This window comes from Paramisgurnus dabryanus, chromosome 5 (genome assembly GCF_030506205.2).
Source record: "Paramisgurnus dabryanus chromosome 5, PD_genome_1.1, whole genome shotgun sequence".
Taxonomy (NCBI): Eukaryota; Metazoa; Chordata; class Actinopteri; order Cypriniformes; family Cobitidae; genus Paramisgurnus; species Paramisgurnus dabryanus.
In genome coordinates this window covers 21081764-21107658 of record NC_133341.1, presented here as the reverse complement: position 1 = coordinate 21107658, position 25895 = coordinate 21081764, and the positions used below count along the sequence as shown (strand labels likewise).

Here is a 25895-nt window from a genome sequence, read left to right as displayed (position 1 = left end):
CCAAACTAAATGCCATTTCCAAATATAAAATTAGTATGAAATTTCTCAGCCCCAGAGACTGAAAAAAGTGTACATGACCAGAGATTGATTATTTGGAAGCTCAACAAATGCAAAGAATATGTGACCCTGTCTGTGAAATCCAGGCCAAGTGGAGCATCAAAGTTTGTTTTAATAATTGATTTCAGTCCTTGACATAACCTTACTCAATCAATAAAGATATCAAAGTTATGTTTTCACAAAACTTTACAGTATGTAGAATGATTTTATGTATAAAACCATAAATCACAAAGAATTACTTTTGCTTGGTTTTCACAGACGTGGCCCCATATACAGTAAAGAACAATCATATGTTTACACCCAGTATCATTTTGAAGTTAGAAAAAACAATAAGAACTTCTGTGTAGTGCATTTACACGTGCTTGTTTTTAAAAAGTAACCTTTTAAGCACTTCATTAAGATTAAGAGGACAAGAAATGCTGAAGGCATGCTAAATTATGCTAAAAATATATGGGGGACAGTTGGACTTAATTGGGCAATCAGGAAGACAAATCTCTAGAACACAGCAGTAAGACACAATGGCATATGGCCATTACAGAACGGACTATGCTAACGCTAGAGTGCTTTTACCGATGTTAGTGCCAAAGCCAAGTGTTTAGAAATTGAGCTAGCCTGATTTTATAGCAGTGTTTGTTTGGATGTTTATCTTGCAAAAGGTTATTTTACTTACGGTATAGGCCTACATTTTAAAACTATGTGTTGAAACCAGATGTGTAATAACAATAATCCTAAATTCATCATCTATCAGAGAGAAATGTATTTCTTACACCAGACTTAATGTGCAACCTAATCATTTGGAGATGGGTCAACATGTTCTGCACTGCACTGTACGTTCCCATCATCTTTAGTAATTCATCTTTAGACCTGGATCAGCATGACCTGCTTCCAGCAACATCTCTGTGATGAATAGCCTACATAAATAATGCCAGGAAAAACACAGCACAAAAGCATTTTATTATTGAACTTTTTGTGTTGTTTTCTATCACAATTATCTAAACAGCCCTAAAACAAGACAAATTCCCCAAGACACAAATGACACAAGCATTTACGTCTTGATTTCAGAGAAATCTAACAAAACTTGATGTGATGTTTTTGCTTAGAACAAATAAAATTTGTTTTCAAATGGGGCAAGATAAATAATCTTGTTTTTCTTTCTATTATTTATCATTTTTCTTAGTTATTCATTATTAGTTGTTGCAAAAACTCAATTTTTGTTAGCGTTTGTAAGTCAAGACATAAAATCTTGTATTATTTTGCATCTTGAATAAATAAATCTCGTTTTAGTGATGTTTAGATAATTGTATACGAAAACTAAAGTAAAAAAAAAAGTGTTGTTGTTTTTTTGGATACTTTAATGCAAAGCTTCTCACATTGCATTCAAGCAATAGATTTTATTCAGATGTGAGTTCCAATATGGCCTTTTTCCTGCTAATGCAATGTTTTACCAACTCAGCGAACAACTACAAACTAGCAGCACTTACAGAAGTACCACCACACATTGATCATGTGCACAAAAAAACTAACTTTTGCCAACATTTCATGATTTAATTTGTTCAAAAGCAACATTGGTTAATGGTAAACATGACAATGGTAAAGAAATGCAGTTCTTACTTTATTCACAGTATCTTTGCTTTCTTCTGCCCCAGTCCCATTGAGTCTGATTGTACTGAAGCAGGAGGAAGGGACCTTGCACGCATCCTTGAGAATCTGATCCTAGTTACAGTATGTCCAAGCACTGGAACCTATAAATACACAGCAATCGTCAACAGCAATGATTCCACTGTGTGGAGAGGCTTTTCTGAGAATACAAATGGATTTTGTGTCTGTTTATATAAAGATCACCAACTTTGTCTGTTCATGATGTCATGTTTCCTGAGCAACGTCAATTTATGGAAGAATTTAATTCCTTGCAGAAATCCCACTGCCCTACTTTGCTTCCAGTTGCTGTGGTTCACACAATGGGTGCTGTGGTGGCAATTACCACTGGTGTTGGGAATCCAAGATGACACTGATCTTATCCACTGTGGAGGCTCCTTGTCTAGGTGTCTAGGCTGCTATGGAGACACTACAGCCTGCTGACAGAGAGAGTGAAGGTTAGAAAAATAGTGATGACTGAATAGATTAATAATGCAACAATGCCCTCATATAACTTTCAGGCTGCGTCAAACTGAGAGCTGCTTAATTTGACATTAACCTGGGAGATTTCTGCATATGTGGGAATAATTTGACATTAATTGATAATCATTTAACTCCAAGGCTGCTTTTATAAATATTTTGTTTAAATCGTGCCTGTGAGCAAATATTTTTCGTCTCTGCAGCATAATCATCTCTCAGAACCTGCGGTTATAACATGATTAAGCTTTTACACATTGATAAGTTATAAATGAGACAGCAGAAGAATATTTGCTGTTTGGCTTATTATCCTGGTTCTGAATATGGTTAAGTTCGACATCCGACTGGCTTCTATGTATGCAAGTTAAAAAAGACAGCAACTACTGCATGATAGTCATATACGAGATTTGATGAGATATTGCTTTTGGTTTTTGCTTTTGGGCGAATCCTATTCTAGGAATTTGGCTACTGGCATTGTATGAATCTATTTGATGTGTTGCCAGGTTTTTACAGAACCCACCCAATTGTTACAATTTGCATTTCCTTGGCTAAATATCACATTATCGGAGTCGCTTCAACCCACGGACATGAAAAATAGCCTGCAGCAATAGAGCAATACTGCGTGTGTCTGTGTGTGTGTGTGTGTGTATATATATATATATATATATATATATATATATATATATATATATATATATATATATATAATTAAAAAGATATATATTGTAACATTATATCTAACATATGACTGAGTACTAAATAAATAAATCTTGTGTGAGATAATTAATTTTAGCAGCACATATCTTTCGAACTTCTTTAGTGCCCTTGGCGATGACCTCATTTTCTTATTATTTATCACCCAGGTGGTGACCTGTCCCAATGCAATTCCTATTTTACCAAACTAGTGTCTGGAATTAGAGCCTGTGAAGGTGGTTGTCGAGGATTATGATGAATGAGAACTGTATTTAGAATGCACATACTGATACTAGTTGTACCAGATCTAGTCCCTTGATACTGCATTTATTTTAGCGCTTCACGTTTTTAATCAAACAGAAAGTCCAAGGTTGTTATATAAAAGCATTTATATATCGAACAATTGATGGTACCTGCACTTGAAACTTACACTTGTTTGTGATTAAAGATCTTTTTGCTGATTAATTGTCACTGAGGATAGACGTGAACAATTTTCAGGCTGTGCTTTAGCAGACATTCAGTGTGCAGAATGAGGAAGAAGTGATCCAAGAAGTCCAATGTAATTTTTGTCAAAGCCGAAACAAAATGTACTATTCAGTGGAAGAACTGTTCTACTGCCAACAACTAGAAGTGACACTTGGTCCTATACTGTTTGACATGGCAACATTTGCCTTGCTAAATTCTCGCACTAACTTTGCACAGAGTGTCACCTTGAAATCAGCTATCGGCTAAAATTTGGATCAGTCTTAATGCCAATACATCTAAAGAATAAACTTGAGGTTGTACTTCAACATCAGACTTTTTGCTGGTGAAACAATGTAAAGGCCAAAAGACTGGCGTTTGTTGGATCAGTGTAAATTGGCCTATAAACATCAGTAAAGCCCAAAACAATAACTACAAAATATTACCACAAAACAGGATCAACAAATATTAATAACAGATAAAATTGTAGCTAATACATGTTTAATTACCTGTGAGCTTTTTGTTTTTCTGCACATTTTCTGTATATTCCAATAGAACCCAGAATTACTAATACGCTGGCTTTTTGCTAAATTATTTTATCCAATAATACATTTAAAGTTCAGTTTCTTGTGCATTTTATTCCATGAACCTCATATTTTGTTGGTATAATCTAACCTGATTGGGTATTAAAAGCAAATATTGTACAAATTTCCCCCTGGCCATCACTTTTGGCCACTACTGTATGCAAGAGTATCTGATGCAATATGATAATATTAAGGAGCTCAGCACAAGGGGTAAAATACCTGAAATTGAAATGTGACCCTAAACCACAAAACCAGTCATAAGTCGCACGGGTATAATTGTAGCAATAGCCAACTATACATTATATGTAAATTGTAAATTATAGATTTTTTTAAATACCAAAAAAAGGATATTAAAGGTATAGGGGAAGATTTTCCTGAATTTTTGAAAAGAACCGCCCCTCCACTTTAAAAAAAAAAATACAAATGCGCAACACTCTACCTGCTCCAGCAAGGGAACGCCTATTATACGTGTGCACGAGAGAGAGAGAGAGCATGCACATGCCTAGTTCTTCTCTTCGCTCTGTTTACAAGTTGCTGTCGTGGTTGTGACTTGTGCCAGGGCTAGCCTCGCTAATCATAGCTTACATCATCTTTTACTAGCAGTGATTTTAAATGGATTTCTCCAAATAGCATGTCAAACTTTACTTGTCGAGTAGAAACTTCTTTTCAGAGGCCTTTCTCTTCTTGTCATACAATTCATAGACAATTTTCTCTTGCGACCCTCAGACATTTTGAAAAAACACGGTGAGAACGCGAGCTTTAATGAATGGCTGATACCGTAGCCCACCACACATATACACCTTATATATGTGTACATGTGCATGTGCAGAAAGCAAACCTAGGGCTAGCACCTGCAACTTCCGTATGTCAACATATCATCAGAATAATTGACAACTGGGATGATTGACAACTGGGATGACCAGTAGTCTTGACGATCCACCCTATACCTTTAAGTAAAGTTCATGTTCCATAAACATCTTCTACCATAAATATATAAACAGTTATTTATCATTAGTAATATGTGTTACTAAGGATTTCATTTGGACAACATTAAAGGCAATTTTTTCAATATTTTGCCAACCTTCAGATTCCAGTTTTTTAAATAGTTGTGTCTCAGCCAAATATTGACCTATTCATTCAGCTTTCAGATGATGTATAAATCTAAATTTAAAAAAATGACCCTTATGACTGGTTATGTGGTTGTTTAGGGTCACAAATGTCTGTGTGATGATGAAGATAAAGAGAGAAATGCAAACCAGGCATTAGTTTTTCAAAATTCAGCACCACAGACAGAAGCAGTTGGGCTGTATTGATTTTCAGGACCATGGACAAGGCCTTTAGTGAGTGAACACACACAGTGCGTGCTGTCAAAAATTTGTTGTTTAAATGCTGGGGAATACATTATAAATAATTCCACACCAAAACCAGGAACAGTCTTCTGTCTGTTAATAACATAAATCTGGTTTTAATCACATTGAACATGGTTACATATTCACATTATGATAAATGGTGGCAATTACACTGATTGCTAAAATAGGATTTTTTCATTATTGCAGTAATTACATTACACTGTAAATTTAAAAAAGTATGTTTTTAAGTAAAATTAACAAAAAAATAAGTAAAACAATTGTTGTGTAATTTTTTTGTTAATTTAACTTAAAAACATACTTTTTTAAACTTAAACTTTTAAGGCAACTATGTAACTTACTTTATTAAGTTGAACCAACAAATCTTTTTTTACAATTTACAGTGCTTGTATGTCTGTGGCATGCAGAGAACTACTGTATATCAAGAAAACTGACATCAAGATCACAAAGGTGAAGACAATCTAAAATGTACTCCAAAATGACATTCTTCAAAACAAATTCCCATATGCACATAAGCGCCATACCTTCTGGACTCATTTTTGCACAATGATTTAAGGAGTGAAAGATGCATATTGCAAGTTAAAATGAATTTGTGACAAGAAATAAGAGTTTGCGATCAGCTATAGGCCAATGTTTCAAATGACTGGTAGTACCCAAACAGACCAACTGCTACCATAAACACTATGATAAGACTCAGAATTAGGTCATCATGTTTCTTTCATATTGGTGGTCTGCCTAGCAATGTCCCAGTGACAACAGCTCACAAAAATCTGATACTTTAGAAATCAAACTATACAATGCTCTTTTATTTATTCTGCCCCCAATAAGTGGATCAGACAGGACGGAGATAATTGAGATTTAAGATGTATACATAGTGCGTTTAACTTTTTTGGCTGGCACGACTTCCTGATTATTTATTAGTCTGAGATCACGTGAACTGAGAATTTTGCCAACTGGCCAAGTCTTATGTTTTGATTGATTTTCGAGCTGATTAGTATTGAGGTGACTTTCTAGCTACCTTCAGGATTAACTACCTACTGGCAAGATATTCAAAGTCACAGTCCAGAGCTCCACTTAAAGGAATACTATATCATATAAAAGACCCTGACCAGCCCACAAAACCTCTGTCTTAAATAAGAGAGAATATCAATTCAGCAGTTAAGAGAGGTGAAAAGTTACCGGGTTAGTTGCTATAATGGGACTGTTTAAATAATGCCACTAAAGACTTAAATTAGGGTGATGGTTTATAGCCCTTTTAATACAAAATACTCCAGCCAAATATCAAAATCATCTTTCAGACGAACACATTTGTAGTTACTTTAGTAAAAAATCTTTAGAGTTTTAGCGTAGTGAGCGTTCATTGCCATGGGTACGTTGCGCAGTGACTCTGAGCCTGGAAGCTAGTTATAATAGTTTATAAAGTTTAAAATATGGATATTTTTCTTTGTCTTTTTATATTTTTACAATGTCGCACCGATTTACCCGCAAAATACCTTCATTATCCCCTTGGAGTCGTGTGGATTACTTCTGTGAAGGATGAATGAAGTTGTTCCCTTATCCCCGTTTTCTCACATTATAAGCTTGGAAAAGCAAGGACATGTGTTCGTCTGACAGATGATGGACATGTGTATCTTAGATTACTTGAGGGTAAGGATATCATGGGGTAATTTTGAAATTTGGCTGGAGTATTTTAAACACTGTAACTAACTAGAAGCCGGACAAGGTGACAAAATGTTGTGTTGTGGAAAGTTGTTGGAGTTAAAGGTGGCACAAGAATAAGAAATTTGCAACCAAAGGCTTAACAATTAAAGTTTTTCGACTGTCAACAAAAATTACTTAAAATGCACCTATTTCATTGCTAAAAACAATGCTATTTTGTGTATTTGGTATAATAAAAATGTGATCGCATGGTTTACGGTAAAAAAACGCTTAGGTTACTCACGTAACCCCGGTTCCCTGAAATAACGGGAACGAAGCATTGCGTCAGTTAGCTGACGCTATGGGGGAAACTCCTGTTTACTCCGTGACTGAAGCCTATTGGTTAACGTCTGTACAAAGTACAGACCAATGACGTTTGAACCCGCGCGCGGGAGGAACGCGTCCCTATATAAGCGCGGTTCAATCGTCAGGAGCTCATTATATTCGACTGAAGCGCGCAGCCGAATAACACTCGCTGCGTAGACGTTTGTAGCACGGCAAGAGACGCAATGCTTCGTTCCCGTTATTTCAGGGAACCGGGGTTACGTGAGTAACCTAAGCGTTCCCTTTCAATACGGTTCACTTCGCATTGCGTCAGTTAGCTGACGCTATGGGGGAACGTAATCCCATCACGCCGTGCATACACAACGTACTGAAGTGCCTTACCGGAGAGACACTGCGTGTGGCCCTATACCCGGCATATTCACAGCTTTAAAAGCAAATGTGTAAGCACCATATAAATTGTTGACGCGCACACGGTGGGGTTTTAAACGCACCGGGGGCACATAACATAGCACAAGACGGCGAGGTACCGAGCGCGCCGCGGCTGTGCGAGATAAGTAAATTCAGAGTCACGTTGGTGAGCTCGCTGAGCGCACCGTGGTGTACACATAAAACGCATGAGCGTGCATGATTGAGCCGAGAGAACCTGCGCTCGTAGGGCAGGGACGTCTAAGCTGTACAATCTGACAACGTAGACGGCGAAGACCAGCCGGCCGCGTAGCAGATATCAAATATAGATATAGATACCCCTGTAGACCAAGTTCATGAAGAAGCCAAACTCGCACAGAGTGGGCTCTATATAGGACATAGCTCATAGAGGGGCGTGAGCCAGTGCGATGGTTTCAACGATCCATCTAAATAACCACTGTTAGCAACAGACATACGTAGTGAGTGATCTGCGCAGCTCACGAACGGCCGATCTGACTATAATATGCGGCAGAACGGTTCGTAGCGTGGGATTATACAGATACCACAATAGTGTGAACCCAGGTGCACCCTCGAGCGCATCGGGATGCATATAGGTAGTATTATAGTGCACAGATCGGTGAGCTTTCCAAGCGCGCCGTAAATGTGTATTGACTATAAATTGCACGGGCACAGGTGAACACTTGAATACATCGTGAATGCATATAGATGAATCAGAGTGTTATAATGCACAGGCCGGCAAGATTCTCGAGCGCGCCGTCATGTGTTCTGATAATAAATTGTGCGCACACGGGTGAACTCTTCAGTGCACCGTGAATGCGTATAGATAAATCAGTGCACAGAACGCGCCGTGAATGTGTACAGATATGATTGATGAACGTAACGGTGGGCACCCAACGCACCGTGAACGTACACAGATGAACAACAATGTATGTGTCACAAAGCATAACACAGCTGTGTATACAAGTGAGCTTTCCCAAGCGCATCTTATTGTATACCAAAATGTTATAGCGTGTACATGTGAGCTTCTCTAAGCGCACGGTGGACGCATATAATTAAAAACCATATCGTGCATACAGGTGAGCTAATGGGCGCACCTTTAATGCAACAAACCTCAGTAGTGCGCGAAGCAGGGATGTCGAAGCTGTAAACTGACAACGTGGACGGCGGGGACCAGCCGGCCGTGTCACAATTGTCAATGAGAAACCTCTAAGACCATGCCCATGCTCTAAGACAAGTGAGCATAATTGTCACGGGAGGTGATAACGTCAACGATCCATAAATAGCCTGTATTGACAGGTGCTCTAGTGAGTGATCTGTGACGCAGATGAACAGCTGATCGTCTGATGTACGTCAGACGTATGTGTCATACAGGACCTTGGACAGTTCCAGAGCGCTGTGCCTCGGGCACCGTCCGCATCTGAGAAATGACAGGCTTATGAATAAAGTGAATGGCCAGCCGTAAAAGCATGGTTCGCTGTTACCGCCGCCGTCCGCATCTGAGAGATGACAGGCTTGTGAATTAAATGAATGGTCGGTCGTAAAAGCGTGGTTCGCTGTTATCACGGCCACATAGATATAGGTAGGGGAGAGAGCCGCCGTGCCTCTGTAGTGAGGAGAAAAGTGTTCCACCGGCGATTCGCGGGGGGTTTTGACTTTCAAATGTCACTAGACAGAATGGATCAGACTTTGCATAAGGACGCCTCGTGAAAGGGGTCCTAGCAGCTTGTGTCAATGTGTCATAAGGCACGTAATGTAGGTCGTGTCCCACGGATGCCATCTCCGCACGCCCATCGTAATGGGTTAATATTGGTAGTTAAGCATGAGATGCGTATCACTCTGATTGAACATAGCTTATAAAGCGATGCAATGAGTTTATAAAGGAGATGACTCGTCAGCTTGTTCAGGGGGCGAGATCTCAGTCTGGTTCGGTAAATAATGAAACCACCGTAGATTGCCCGACCGCATTATCACAATAACACGGTCGAGAGTGCTGCAGTGCTAAATCATCCTCTTAATGTACCGTATTCACAGTACAAGGTGATTTATATGAGACAAACGGCGTTCCACGCGCCGAAGGCTGATTGCCGTCGTAAAGCGTGTTCAACCCACAGCGCACAGCAAATGCTGGGCTAGCTCGTAATGACAGCACTTCATGCAGCCGTGTGTAACTTAAGCAAGCTTCCCGGCCGTCAGCTCGGGGCGGGACCTTTGCTTAGTCAAACTGAAGTGGACTTATGAACAGAATGCCACGAGCTTTCTGAGGCTCGTTAGAGGGGTACGTGTGCCCGTCTTAAACGAGATGCCGCGCGCGTCTGACTGTGCGCGCGCTTTAAGCTTTGAAACTTATTGTGGCGGGTAGCAAGCTCACTTGAGGTTGATATTACCCTTAATATCTCCGAGTATTGGAGCGGAGGTGTGAGCGTCTTCGGATCCGCTAATATAAATCAGCTATATGGCCGAAAAACGTCATAAACCGCTTGGCTGTAAGCCTTTGAGTGGCCGTCCGGAGAGGGCGCGATTCAAACGCTTGGAGCCATGCAAAAGTCTGAGGCTGTCCTTCCTCTAGGAAGAGAGAATAACAGCCGTAAGACCGTGCTCGTTTGCGCCATCAGCATCGTAGCGGAGAAACTGAGGTGGGCTGCGAGCGAATTTGGCAGAAAGGTGTTAGAGACACCGTACAGTCGTGGGGTGTCAATACACAGTATATGGCCAAACCGGGGTTTTTTCGGCTAGCGTCGATAGAATTATGGACAGCGGGCCGTGTGTGCGTATTACTGATTGCTTGTCAGTAAGGCGATAAAGTGTTTAGAGACACCGTACAACCGTGGGTGTCAAAACACAGTATAGTAAGCACGGAAATTACTCTTTTTAGAGGAATTAAATACCGTTCGCCACTATAGTGAGGTCGCATAGCCGACAGTATTACACAGTATGTTTGGATAAACAGCACACAGAAAACATTTCAGGGCAGTCCAGCCGAGGCGCGACATAACCCCTTTTCTCCCAGACAGTTTCGTTCTCTGTTGATGCAGCTGTGCTGCGGAGACCAGAGCTCAGCCGTTCAGGTGCACAAGCCTCAGTAGTGACGGTGACCGAACGGCTCACGGAGCAGGGTAGTATGTCTAGGTGGTTTAATGTCAGACTGAACCCATCGCAGAGAGGAAGTCTGCCGTGAGGCCCGCGGTTTTGCCGTTTATTATATATATATATAAGAATGTACCAATATTCAGCGCACTGATATAGGACGGGACTGAATAAAGGGAGGTATTCGGGCCTCAGTATATTATAAACAAATTCGTTCTGCCTCTGATTCCGTCTAAACCAGAGAGAAATTACCAGGCAGACAAAGAATGAGCTATCTGAAGTGAGATCGGCTCAGGCCAGTAAAGCTCTATAATAAGTGTTTTAGCGCTCCAATAGAGGCGTGTCCGCCTTATCGAGCAGACGAATGAGATCGTGCCGCTCCAGGAGGGGAGGGGCATGAAGCTCTCTTATAATGAGTGTTCTTGGTGCTCCAATAGCGGCGAATCGGCCCTATCGAGCAGACGAATGAGATCGCGCCGCTCCAGGAGGGGAGGGGCATGAAGCTCTGTAATCGTTGAACACTGGACAGCTGCATTTAGAGGCAGCGAGCCGTAATACCGCGTGCTAGCTAAGCCGTTAAGAGACCTCACCACTGTGGGGAAAGGAGCGAGGGACTCCGCGAGCGTGGAGCACGAGTGGCTGTGCTATGACAGAGACAGGGGCAGACCGCCCGTGTTTGCTTGTCGTATGCATCTATCCAGGTCTACGGTTCCCCGCTTGTTCATCTCAACAAGAGAGGAACGGCAGAGGGGAGCAGCAACACAGACAGAACAGCCATGCGTCGTGACGGTATCACCCGATGCACTCGGGGGATTAATATATGTGCCAGAGATCTCGCCACTGAATGTAAGAGGAGCGAAGGGACTCTGTAAGCATGAACGGTTGCGGTGTGACAGAACACAGGGGGGGTTAGTCCGTGTGTGCTTGTCTATGCATCCATCTAGTCTCATGGCTCGCCGTGTGTTCATCCCGGCGAGAGAGGAACAGCAGGGGGAGCACGAAACATGGATAAGACAACCAAAGCATAAGCGCGGTCCCGGCGTGGGAGGTGCCAGACCGGTAACGCGCTCGGAGGAAATTCATAGCAGAGAGGCTCACCGAGCCGCTGTGCTGGACGCTATTACAACAGCGCCTGCTCTTTTAGCTTATAGCTTTATATTAAAAATATTGATCTTACCGGGCGGCCGCAGGGGAGACCTCGTCAGGCGTGTGTCCGCTGCACAGGGCTCGTACCACGGCAAGCGAAGGCTATCTTCGGTTCTCGGCCGGAAAGCGGCAGGGGAAGACGCTAGACCTGGACTCTGCTATCTTCGGTTCTCAGCCGGAAAACGGCAGGGGAAGACGCTAGGCCTGGACTCCGCTGCAGGGCTTTTGTCAACGGCGAGGTAAGGCTTCTTCTTTTTCTTCGGAGCAGCGAGAGGTTCGCGCTGAAGGAGAAAATAATGAGCTCCTGACGATTGAACCGCGCTTATATAGGGACGCGTTCCTCCCGCGCGCGGGTTCAAACGTCATTGGTCTGTACTTTGTACAGACGTTAACCAATAGGCTTCAGTCACGGAGTAAACAGGAGTTTCCCCCATAGCGTCAGCTAACTGACGCAATGCGAAGTGAACCGTATTGAAAGGGAACACATTATTTTCCACATTCTCTACTTTTTTGTAACTCTAGATATCCTGCCTTCCTCAAACGCATTGATTTTGTAAAAAACTCATCAATCTGGAAAGCTCTGACTGTGTCCCTGATTGGCCAGCTTATCTGTACGTTTTGATTGGCCTGAAAACCTCTGACGTCAGCCGGAAATGTGACACTCTTTACCATGTTTGAAAGATTCGCTCACAATGTAATACTAGCAGGAGTTATCTTACAGGCTGTAAGTCAAAACGGGAGGAATTATAATAATGTTGCCTACAATCCATGTGTTTGTTGTATTCCAAGAAAAGAGATTTACGTTAGAAATGACAACTCGCATCATCGTTTACCTTGGGGTTTGTACCTTTTGTATATCGTTAACATGTACTAATACACACGTACACACCAAAGGAAATGTAAAATCGTGAATTGGACGATAGTTGCTCTTTAGAGGTCCCATTCTTTCTGTGTTTTTGAAGCTTTGTTGTGTTTACAGTGCGCAATATAACACGTGTTCTTGTTTCACGTGTAAAAAAACACATTATTTTTCATGCAATTTACTTCTCTGTATAGGGCTGTTCTCACTGTCCTAAAAATGGGATGATTTTCTACTTGTTCAAACAAGGCCCTCCTTCAGAAATATGTTATGAGTTTTGATTATGCAGTTTGTATAGTGTGCTGTGATTTGACAGCAGCTTAGCTTGCCATTAGCTTAGCTGGCGACTGACGTATTCACAATCTGTTCTACTTTCTTTTCTGTATAAGGATCTTATATCATGAGGATGGTTTGTAGACATGCTGTACAGTACATACAATACACGTTTGAGAGAGGTTTTTACTTTTTATGATCATTTGAAATTTAATGTGTTATTGGGATGTATAAGCTTGTAAATTCATATGTCTGTCTCTCACCCAAAGGAACCTTTCAGCTCTGTCGTCAAGGGAATGCTTTCTTTTCTGGGATGAAATCAAGATTCTGGCAGCTACTCGATGTCCACCAATCCAAGAAGAAACCCACAGAGACACTCGGATAGAAAGAGATAGTGAGACAGAAAAAAGACACTGAAACTGGAGACGAAACCTCAGGTTAGATAACAATAAAATACTGTATTCAATCCTGTATACAGTAAGTCATTTTTTGGTGATTTACAATTTTCTACATAAAATCATCATAAAGACATTTTGTGAAATTATAATCTTGATATCAAACTTTGGTGCTCCTAATCTCATTATTAAATGATGATAGTTTATGTTGGATTTCACAGACGTTCACAGATGTTGCTTTTTGACTGCACTGTAATGCAAAGTATTTATGTCATAAATTTAAATTATACTCATTTAACCTAAATATATGACATCCATTTGACATAGTTTTATTGAAAGAGGGCTTAATCATGGTGCCTGGCTGTGACGTGAGTCACATATGAAGTGCTTCAAATCCTTCACCTTGATTCATCTTATAATTGACTAAGGAGACACTTAGAGAAAATCAGGTCAGGAAGAAAATACATCAATACGTTCCAAAAGCTCCACACAAACCAGATCGATTACGGATGTGAGGATTGACCTAAATCTGAAGCAAATTCTGAAGCACTAGGGAATGTGGTAAAAGGAAGTGTGACATATTGACTAACAGACCAATGCGGTGTGAACTCCAATAAGAAGATAAGTAGGACACAAAAGGTAAACTGCCAGAAGGAATATGGGCACAAAACCGATGCCATTTCATAGTGCCTTTCCAATATCCGATCAGTCATTCTCTATAAAGTTATTGCTTTCCCAACATATTAGCCTTTCTTTTGTTGAGTCGCTGATTTTCAAAGTAATAAAAGTGTGAGAAGGTAATTGAATCAGTGCCCGGGTAAAGTCGGATTCCCTCCGCTCAATGTCATTCAATTGCATCAGGGTCAATTGGACTCTTGAGTAGTTATTAGCGCAAATACGTCACACGTTTCCCATGCAGGATCAATAAAACAAATCAAGCAGAGAACGACTTAACTGACATTGCATAGACTTTTATTGTTCATACTGATAACAGCATTATTTACTCTAAAGTGCTACAGTGAGACTGTTTATGCAATGTAAATTATGACCAACCTTAAATTTAATGTTATGGGTGTCAGGTTTTTATTGTGAGCTAACATGGTGAGCTTAAAAAGTGTGCTTCTGTATTAATGGCATTTATTTTATGTGGCATTTCAGATATATAACTCTACCCTTAGTTTTATTATGCCAATAAAAAAGCTTTATTGTGCGACATTTACAGTCTACCGCTAAGTAGAAATGCTATTTGTATCAAACGTCAGATGGTTACATAGCGTGTGTTATGCTGTGATGTAAAAAAAATTTAGATATAGTAATAAGTTTAATTAGTTTTAAGTGGCCATCTTGAATCTTTAGCATGACAATCTATAAAGTGCTGTATATACAAATTTACAGTAAAAGGAAAAAAAGGTTTTATTACTTCACCAAAGCCTCGTATCATGTCAAAAGTCTGTTAGCCACGTCCATGCACGTCATCAGGGTCCTGCACTGAACTATGGGGAGGTGCCAAGAGTTTTCATGCTGTTGGAAATGCACCCGGTGTGTGACCTATCTCACCAAACCAGTTGGAGACAAAGGTAGCACGGAGCAGATGAGGAGGCAATGGGTAATTAAAGTGGACCATAGAGGGATCGCAGCAGCCTGCCTCGAATAAATGACAGATGCGCCTGACGTGTTTGGCCCCCTTATGACGTACAGGTGGCACAGAAGGTGGATAAAAATTCAAATGAGCAGTTTTTCCTCATGGATCGTTCTCCTTTCCCTAGGGAACTGGTGCTGATCCTCCAACTTAGCCCCTAAACAAAGCCAAACAGGCCTGATTTGAATGGTTGTGTCTGAAATTGACTTATTGACATTTAGGCGAGAATATCGCGTAGTGCATGGATTGCAGTGGGGTAAATTCGATTAGCAAGAAGCTGTTGAAGGTCGTAGTATTTTTCAATAAAGATATTTTTACTGTAGGGTTGTTTCGCAACCCACATTTGATCATCATCACCTTATTACACGAGTTAGTTCTTGATCTCAATCCTGATTGGATGAGAGGCACTCCAAAAGTAGTTGTTTAAAGTCATCATCAAATGGAAGTAGCGACTGTCTTATTTTTCTCATCGTGACGTGTATCCGAGAAAATGGCTTCTGAAATGAGGATTAAGGATTTGAATTTGTCCACCGGGAACTGAATGGATTGTTGGAAATTGGGTCATGTTGCTATTTGCTAATCGCTGCTATCTTTTCCCGTGCCCCGTCCTCGAGTAATTCCTTATGTTCGAGAGTAAAGAGAAAGAGAGATCGTTTTGAGGAGGGGATGAGATTAGCGTTTTTGATGAAAGATTATAAGGGTATGGACAGATGTTTTCGCTGTATTTTTGTGTGTGTGTATGTGTGTGTGTGTTGTTTGTTTTTTCGCTGATAAGGTGCTTTCCTTGTGTTTTTTTTTTGTGTTATTTATTTATTCTTATTTTCTATTCATTTTTGAACAAATTTACAGTTTATACTAAAATATGTAAAAATATTTGACAAATAAAAATTTTGGAAAAAAAGATGGCACTGACAAAAATGAGGACACATAAATAAAAAATAATAAAGCTCACAGATAATCATTTGTAAAAAAAAATTTTAAATGAAAAAAAAAGTTTTTATTTCAATTTGATGTTGACCTTTGGGCACTTTTTTGTGTGATAACCCTTTATTATCCTCTTTGCAGTTTAAAGTCTATCATTATACCAAATAATTCATTTAAAATGAGCTGTTTATTATTTTAAATGTTTACAGTAATACATAAATGTTCTTATAGGAGTCTTATAAAATGCTCACATTTCATTAAAACCAAAAATAACTACATACAGTTCAAACTGATAGTTTACATCAAATATCTCATCTGACCCGAGCAATGACGTGTGCAATTAAAAAGAGTAGTCTGACCTCTTGCAGCCCTCCCATTGCTTCTCAGGAGGGGACAGTTGGATCAATCCTCATGTTGAGCACTGGGATGAGGTCACGAGTAATAATAGCACAGACACAAGCCTGCTATTTATATGCAATGATGTTTTGGTGCGAAGGTGGGCAGGCTGAGATAAACCATCCTGATCTGCGTCACCAATTACCTACATCTCTAAAAATAGCTCCGAAATCATGCGAAAACCCACGCAGGACACGCACACAGAGAGAAAGGAGCCAATAAGCTACTTTGTCGTGATACTGAGACCTATATGATTAATGCTGTTATAGTACCTGTGATAAAACTGCAACTTCCTCTCTGTGACTAAGTCAAAGCTGAAGGTTTGCCTCGAGGGTAACCAACTAAACCAAAAAATTAGATTTCCAACTGATATATTTCAAAGAGCTCTGCTTGCTGTTTCTATTTTAAGCATGCAGACAAATATAGTTTAAAGATTTTATTCAGACTCCTCCTATAGGCATCACGGGTGTGTTCAAAACTGCTGAAGTTGCTTGCGTCATTAACGTGTATAGCTGGCACACTGGGAATTCAAAAGTCACGTGATGCTGTTCTCACTAAACATGGCCTGCCTCACAAGTTGAGACACAGCACACTTCTGCAAGGTTGATGACCTTGAAATAAGTGATGAAACACCTCTCAGCGTGCTTGCCGTTTCTCATCCGCATTTCTGAGAAGAGTTATCTATAGTACTGTATGTTAAAACAGGTCTGTGTGTTAGACGTGATGAATACAGGGTTGGGGGGGTGGTGGTTGGTATCCGTGGGCTGTAAAGTTTCACAGTTTTTTCTTACACTTTTCAACGCATGCAGATGGTCGGCTTGCCACCTTAATCTCATTCTTAGTCCATGTGATCCCCACACTTCTGTGGCATGGTCTCATTCATTATCCGTGTGTGTGCACCTACAGTATGTCAAGGCAAGCAAACATCTTAATAATATTAATATTTTTTTTTTACTTGCTATTAAGTGGTGTCCATAAATAGATACATGCCATATGTAAAGATTTCACAAGAACCAGGTGCATAACATTTGCTGTCGAACATATTTATTACTGTGTCAAAAGTAATGTTGCATATTGAAGGCCTTAAATTACTTTCAATTCAGGGTTAGGGACAATTTTGCATTGTGCATTAGAGAAGACATATGCTTTAGTTTAGTTTTGCTATAGGAGGCTATTGATTATTCAAATTCAACAACCAATATTTCAGCTTTAACTCCTTGTTGTAATCACACCAGACAGCAGATGACTGTTGGCCGGCTCAACGCTCTTATTTAACAACCAAGATGGCAATATGCTTTGAAACGGCTATCTAGTTTTAATCTCATTCTTATGCCAATTTTTCATCCCTCACCTGTTATTAAGCAGGATCAGTGTCTTTCAAACATTCTCCTGGAGATATTTAGGTCAGAGGATTTCAGTCAGATGCCTTAGAGGAAAATGATTAGAGCAATTGTATGACGAAGTATGAAAACACTGGGGTTGTGCTCTTTCACAAGGAACCGCTTTGCACCTAAAGAGTTCATATTACTATCTCAAATTAGTTTCTCAAAGGTACATATTTGTATCATTGTAATGGTACATATTAGGACCTGTTTGAGACTGGGTAGAGGGTACCATACCAGTAGGGTTGCCAAGTGTCCCATATTAGCCAAGACGTCCCATATTTTGAGCCTGATTTATTTGTCCCGTACAGGACGTCCTGCTCCTCGTTTTTTTGACTGCTACGCTGATCTAACCAGGGACTAATACAACAGGCTTGTTCGACTTCATGTTGCGCCACAAGAACAGAGAGGCAGATAAACATCAAAATCCCGCAAGAGCGATTTGACAATCATACAGAGGAGACCGCTCTGTTGAAATGCTCTCGCGGTACTTTGCCTGTCAGTTCTTGCGGCGCCACAAGCAGCAACAGCAGCAGTGCTAATCACGACACTTGATAATGATCTCCGACAACTTTCATCCAATCACAGACCCCCTCAAGCACAATTAGTATATGTTTAAGAGAGTCAAATAATACTTGCTTTTTTATATAGTGGGTTATTTAGCTGTTTGTGCATGTATAAGATCTGAGTTACAAAGTTCGGTCAAATGATTAATAAACATACTATTATGTTGCCAGGGCATAAGAGTTATAAATTAATATTTAATTATGGGATTAACTATGATTTTGACAAATAGTTTAACAGTATACACAAAACCATAGCCGCACTTCTGCAGCAGGCCATCTTTTGTCCCGTATTTCAGAGTAAGAAAGTTGGCAACCCTACATAGCAGAGACCATACCCGTTTAAAAAGATTGAAGCAACATATTCATTTCTAAACAATAATCATCAAATCTACAACATGCGATGGCAGTATGGGAATAATGCAGTATCAAAACTCTAAAACAAACTTGGATTTTAGCTTCTTCAGAGCCACCTTTACCTTGATTCAAGCTTTGCTCCCTTTTTGGCATTCCTTTAGCCAGCCTCATGATATATCAACTTGGGATGCTTTCCAAACTGAACTTTCCATATATGCTGGCTGGTTTATCACTATCTGACAACTTATCCATTAAAACTAAAAAAATGAAGTTTTGTAATGGAATATATAATTTGGCCATAAAACTCATTTAAGTCTAAACTTTTAAAGGTTTTAAAAAGCATATATATTAACAATAATCTGTAGGTATCTCCAGAGCAGGACATAAAGCTGATATCAATCTATAATTTTACATCTCTTGCCTTTATGTATTTTTACATCTGCTCCATTCCTCTGCCTAACCCCTCCTGGGTTTCTCACTAGCAAATTGTGTGACCATTATGACCATACAAACATACAGATCGCTATTCAAATGGCTATTGACATGCATATCAATCAAGTGTGTTTGCTCAATAGGAAAATCATTTAAGATGACATAGTAAGATATATTGAAGTCTCCTGCAGTTTACAGCACTATAAGGTCATGGCAAAAGTCCACTTTCTTGATGAAATTATACAAGACTGCATCGTAATCTGGTTTATTAAAATCATTAAAGTACAGTTAACTTCAGTTGTCTACACATAGCACACTCAGTAAAAATGGATTATTGCAGAGTAATCTCCACACACCTTTTTTTTTAGGCACCAGTTTATTTAGCTTGTTTACTGCACTGCCTCTATTTCTGTCTGTATGTGTGTACTTTGTGGCGACCTGCTGCGACCACAACAAGTTTCAATTCCAAAATAAAGTCTCATTAAACTGTCCTGTGAGAATCAGTATGGCATGCAAGCTAAATGTTAAAACAATTAGTCTCTGTATTGTAAAAAAAAAATATACACTGGATTTATTTAATAATAGTTAACCATTTTTGCATCCACTTTTTAAAGTAAGTTTTACTTAACATTTTAAGCAGTTGCATAAATTGCTTAAAATTCCATGTAATACTTGCAAAAATGATGCACTATATTTTTAAGTAAATCCAGCCTTAGTTTTTTTCAGTGTGTAAATCAATCTTGAAAATAGTTTCTAAACACATTATAAATGCTAGAAATGTATTGCTGAAACACGCCAAAAAACTATGTAGTACTGATTTGCATTTCTGTGTTCAGGATTATTTGGGCAACCTTTCATGGCCCCGCCTTTAACACAATGACAAGCATCCATTCAGGATGAAGCCATTGAAATTTGAGAGAGACGGCAGGATGTGGTTTTAGCGCCAACAGTAAACACGCCCCCACCGCTTGAGAGCAGAGAATGCTTTTCCAAGATTTTGATAACATATTTTATTTACTTGGTGTTTTTTTCCAGCTTTCAAATTTGGTTGGGTGGTTTAATATCTGACTTAACATGTACTTTACAATGCATTAGTAACATCTTTGACTGGCTCCCCAGCATAAGTTTTCATTGCAAAAGATGGATGCGGGAACATAGTGAAAATTTGCCATTTAATTGTCATTTTTAGTTTAACCAAAAATGAAAATCCTGTCCTTATTTGATCTAAACTGTTATGAGTTTCTTTCTGTGGAACACAAAATAAGATATTTTGAAAGTAAATGCATTACATGAACAATATAATTTTTCAGCATGTATTAATTCTTGTTAATCTTAGTTAATTTCAATGCAGTTAATCATGTTAGTTAATTAATGTTAACAGTTACAATGTTTGATTTTATAAATGTATTAGTAAATGGCAAAATTAAAATGAACTAAGAATAATAAATGCTGTAGAAGTATTGTTCATTGTTAGTTCATTTTAGCTAATTCATTAATGAATTGTTATTAAATACAACCTTTTTGTAAGGTGTTAAAGAAAACTGATTATCCAGCATGTCTGTGTTAGCAGCTCATTGGGCCCTATCTTGCACCCAGCGCAATTGACTTTGTCAGTGACGCATGTATCATTCGTATTTTGCACCGGCGCACAGCGGGTTTTTCCCTCCACAGACGCACGTCGGCAAACTAGGGAATGAACTTGCGCTCCCTGGGCAGTTCAGCGCAAAAAAAGAGGCGTGTTGCGGCACAAACCATCCCTGATGCTATTTTGCAGTTTCAAAAAACAATTGGGCCACTAACCAAAAAAAAAACTAGTCTAAAGTCAGTGGCGCGTGGTTCATTATGCTATTTTAAGGGCGCATGCTTGACCATAATGTATAGCGTGCACAACGCGCACACACTTTGCTTATCTAATCTACACATATGCAACAGTTATTTTTGCAAATCATAAATTGTTACAATAAAAAATATTAACACACGAGATAAGTTGAATCATAGTGGTGAGCATTGTGGTGATAGTTTTCATTTATTTTGTGTGACTGCGTTAAATTATCATGCAAATAACGATTAAAATATTTTCATAAGTTTGTTGTGTGGCTGTATTACGTTTATTTTATGTAAATAATAATTAAAAATTTTCATAAGAAACCTTGAGGTATATGAACTTGATTTGTAAGTTTACTTTGGGGTCATGGCCGTAGCTACCATTGAGGACACCGAGGTCATGTCCTCGGTAGTTTTTCTTGAAGTTTTGTTTGATTTTGATGTGAAAATAGCAGACGAAACAATTATCCTTGCATCTACGGACCATCACGTGAAGTGATGGAAAAACGTTGTTCATTCTAAATTCATTCTAAATTCAAAATTTTTAGGAAAAGAGTGACTTACACTTCAGATGATGAAATGTAACCATTGATTTATTTTGGAAGCTTTTAGTCACCAAAAAAATTCTTACAGACACAGTTACATTTGTGCTATGTCGTAGTTTGGACGTGTTTATTATTATTCTGTAATTTGGAGAAAATATAAATAATAAAAAAAAAATGTAGGGGTTGTCCTCGGTATTTGAAAAATCCTGGCTACGGCCTTGTTTGGGGTTGGACCTTGCTTGCGTTTCTTGGGTCCGATTTCAAAGCCCCCAAACCCTTTCAGCGGTGAGGGTGGACGCAGCGATGGGGATGCCAGCTGATGAGACAATTGTGGCTATTTCCTCTCACGCCTGTTTAACCTACGCTGATTTGGGCAGGTTTCTCCCATCCCCATACAAAACAACTTCTCTGTCTTTGACTGCTCTTACAAGAACGTCGGTCTCCTCGGCTGTGAACCGCTCCTGGTGTGCGCCTGGTAAATCCGTCATAATAATAGCAACCCGCCATGGAACTTGCGCTCTTGCGTTTAAAGTGAATGTTGGATAGCGTTCTGATTGGTTTATTTGACGTTACGCCCAAACCACACCTATGAATAATGAACCTACTTCAGACCAACCCCTTATTGATTTGCGCCTGGCGCAAGAGTTATTTCTCCCGCCGGGAAAATCGCAGCAGCGCCCAAGATCTGCCCACAAACTCACTTGCGCTTTGCGCTTCGCACTTGCATTTCAGATCGTTAAAATAGGGCCCATAGTCACAGTTAAAGTTAAAAATCAAAATCTAATTTAATTAAAAAATGGGAAGCTCTTGCCATACTTTTTAAAGGCAGTTATGCCTATTTGTGAATGCTGTGATGTATTCTACAATGCAAAAGCTATACATACAATGTACTAACATTAATCATGTAGCCTACAAACACTTTCCCACTTTCATGCTCGTACGGTGCAGTAGACTGTGAACCTTTGATGTATTTCCTGATACTTCTTGTGTGTGTAGCTGCTTACCAAGTTGCTTATAATAATAAATTACCTGTAAAAATGTAGGTGAATATGACTTTAGCATGAACCAGACCAACACATCAGATGCATATTCAACAAATCTTTGTGCGTTAAGCTTTTAAAACATTATGTGTAATTTTAACACATTATGTGTCATTTTGTTGATTTTGTGTTAAAATATAACACAAGTTGTGTTAATAGAAAACACAAAATGTGTTGTTGCTATACATTTTTTTTTCTCATACAATTATTAGTCAGGTGCCCCCACACCCACATTCACCACTCTTTACATTGCTTGTTTAGTTAAATATGATTTTTTGTCAAACCAAGGTTGACTTCCTGAGACTACTTCCTCAATGCATGGCCGCTACGCAGACCTCAACCTTCATATTCTCATAAGTGACTGCGAGATGACAATGGAGAACATGAATGTTTCCAACAATTCTCTGGTTGGCCATACTTCAGTGGGTATGTTAGTGTCCAGCTCCATTTTGGGAATGTGCTGTGTGCTGGGTTTACCCGGTAATGTAGCAGTGCTGGTAATGCTTGCCCGACATTTAAAGGAGGACAGCATCACTCCAAAACTGATGATGAGTCTGGCCGTCTCTGATCTGCTGAGTCTGATTTCATTGCCTGTGTGGATCTACGCTCTACTGAACGGCTGGATTTTTGGCCAAGGTCTGTGCAAGTTCTTGTCTTATTTAGTGTACTGGAGTTTGTACAGTAGTGTGCTTTGCGTCACCTTGATGAGCGTGCAGAGATACATACAGGTGCTGTATTCACAGCGATGGGCTAAGCTTGGAAGAAGTGGACATAATGGGCTCATTTGTGGGATTTGGACATTAAGTAGCATTTTTGCTTCCTATGCTCTTGTTTACCGAACGGTTAAGAAGATTAATGAGAAGTTACACTGCTTTCAATGTTATAGAGACAATCAAGAAAAAACTGCTATTTTACTTTTAGAGACTTTTGTAATGTTTTTTGTACCCGTCTTAAGTCTTCTCTGCTTCTACCTTCGACTTCATCAACGGATACGTCAATCAACTTTCAGCAGTAACAGGTTGACAAAACTGGTGGTCAGAATTATAGTGACTTTCTTTATTTTCAGCACCCCATGCATGATTAACAATATAGTCCAAATAGCAGTGCCAAAGAAATTAGAAGTAAGCAACAATGTAACTGGGGCTCTTTTCTTCATCAACAGTTGTGTTAACCCCTTCCTTTATGCCTTTTCAGCTCGAATGCTACAAAGCAAAGGCAGACAGCATTCAGACCAGACACATGCCTCAGAATAAAACTATGTAAACATATTCTCAGTACAACTAAGGTCAGTTCACTTGGTTTTAGTTTCTGTAAAATGAGGATCTACACTCTTAAGAAAAGATGTGTTAATTTTTTTTACACATTATGTGTCATTTTAACACACTATGTGTCATTTTGTGTTGAAATAAATACAAGTGACAACGCAAGTATGTATTTTGGGACTGATTGTGTGGTTTTCAACACATCTGTTCTAAGAGTGTTAAATCTGCTTGCTTATTATGGAAAGGCTCAAGAGTATTGTGTATGTTTTCCATTTGTATTTTAATTCAAGTATATTTTTGTAATTCCTTTCACAGTTTCGCATTGATGCAAAGCAGCTATACAGAAAATGCATAGTGAAAACAGTAAACATAAAAAGTTAGCTTTTAGCTTCTCTCAAAAAGACGGATGATTATGCTATTTTTAAGGCAGTTTACCATTATTTAATTTTGTTTTTCACTGTTTGTAAAAAAATATCCTATAATGTTGTTCAAGTCTCCTCAGTTGTAACTCTCTATTTGTAAATAATAACTTTGTGCTTATTTTTGGCTCCAAAACATTGAATCCTCCTTTGTTTGTAAGTCGCTTGTAATGCATGTAAATATAGGTACAGTACACTTCTCTTGCTCTACTGACCTCTACTCTTATTAGAAGACGCAATATTTTGTATTATCTAACACTGTTTTACTTATTTTTTTCAAATCAACAAATTAAAACCTAATTTTTCATGGTGGAAATATTTAGGTCTCATAGTGTCTTTCTTCAACAGCAAATGGTGGGACCCCAACTCTACCCTACAGTACAGAAGGGTTAAACCTCCCTTTTTTCCTGCTTTTTTGCTCAATTTATATTCTCTTATGGCATTGGGAATAGACTCTTGGGGGATGTAACAGGGTTGTATTAACCCACATGAGCCCTGATTTTCCTGTTTACATTAAGGGTCCGTGGGGGACAAAATGATTGATTGATTACAATATATATATATATATATATACATTTTAATGATACAAATAATATATAATTTTTTGTTTACTTCCCATCTATACATTAATGTTGTGTTTTGAGAGATATGAAGTACTTTTGTACATGTTTATCTCTAAATTCCTCAACTACACCATTCACTTGCATGTAAAATATCAAATTTTTATGGAAAAAAAATCAGATAAACTATGATCTAAATTTGATTTGAATTGTTTTTAGATAATTGATCTAGATGTTATGTGTTGAATTCGGCCATCTGCTGGTTAGAAATAAAACAGAAGAATTACAGTTTAGGAAATAAATAATTTTGACCAGCAGAGGGCCATAGAGACCCATTTATTACACTGGATGTGGCCAACTGCTTACATCACTACTTTAGTGATACATTTTGTGAATTTTTGTATATATAAATTGTATACTTGATGCATTTTGAAATGTCTGGTTTTACAAAATGCCACAGAAATTTGACTGAATGTAAGTGTGTGTGTGTACCTGGTAATTATCACGTTATGGGGACCAATTGTCCCCACAAATATAGGAATACCAGTATTTTTGTGACCTTGTGGGGACATTTTGAGGTCCCCATGAGGAAACAAGCTTATAACAGAATGATATTTATTGAAAATCTGAAGTAGCAGAAAGTTTTATGTGATGTTTGGGGTTAGGGAATAGAATATACAGTTTGTACAGTATAAAAACCATTACGTCTATGGAATGTCCCCACAAAACATGGAAACCAGAATGTGTGTGCGTGCGTGCGTGCATGCGTGTGTGATTGAGCATGTATTTTCTATATTGCATTTGTGTTCTAGTACCAGGCCTTCTTTTCTGTGTTGAAATTTTCGGATTTATTCTGGAACATTGACAGATAATGTAGAAAAGTCACAAAATTGTATTCTACTGAAATTAATGGGACCATTTTTTTTAACTAAAGAAAAGTGGCTTGAGGGTCATTTTGACCCCAAGGGACTTATAAGGGTTAAGGGAAGATCTGTTTGAGCTCATTTGTAATTTCTTATTGCACTGCAAAAAGTGAAAGCTGCTCTACTTAAAAATATACTTACTTCAATTGGTAGCACCTAAATATTTAAACATTTTCAACTGTACTCTC

The 25895-nt window shown here is 39.0% G+C and overlaps 1 protein-coding gene across 2 annotated transcripts; it reads left to right on the top strand.

Annotated features, from left to right (window-relative positions):
- The first annotated feature begins 1259 nt into the window (after positions 1 to 1259).
- Positions 1260 to 24530, top strand: LOC135732100 (leukotriene B4 receptor 1-like). Of its 2 annotated transcripts, XM_065250005.2 has the most exons (5): positions 1260 to 1779; positions 1971 to 2150; positions 13316 to 13483; positions 22832 to 23828; positions 24121 to 24530. In XM_065250005.2, exon 4 carries the CDS (start codon positions 22858 to 22860, stop codon positions 23794 to 23796), a length of 939 nt encoding a protein of 312 aa, XP_065106077.1. In that variant the 5' UTR covers positions 1260 to 1779; positions 1971 to 2150; positions 13316 to 13483; positions 22832 to 22857; the 3' UTR covers positions 23797 to 23828; positions 24121 to 24530. The 2 variants fall into 2 exon arrangements, with proteins under 2 accessions (XP_065106077.1, XP_065106076.1); XM_065250004.2 differs by having other exon boundaries at positions 1260 to 2150.
- Positions 24531 to 25895: the final 1365 nt, after the last annotated feature.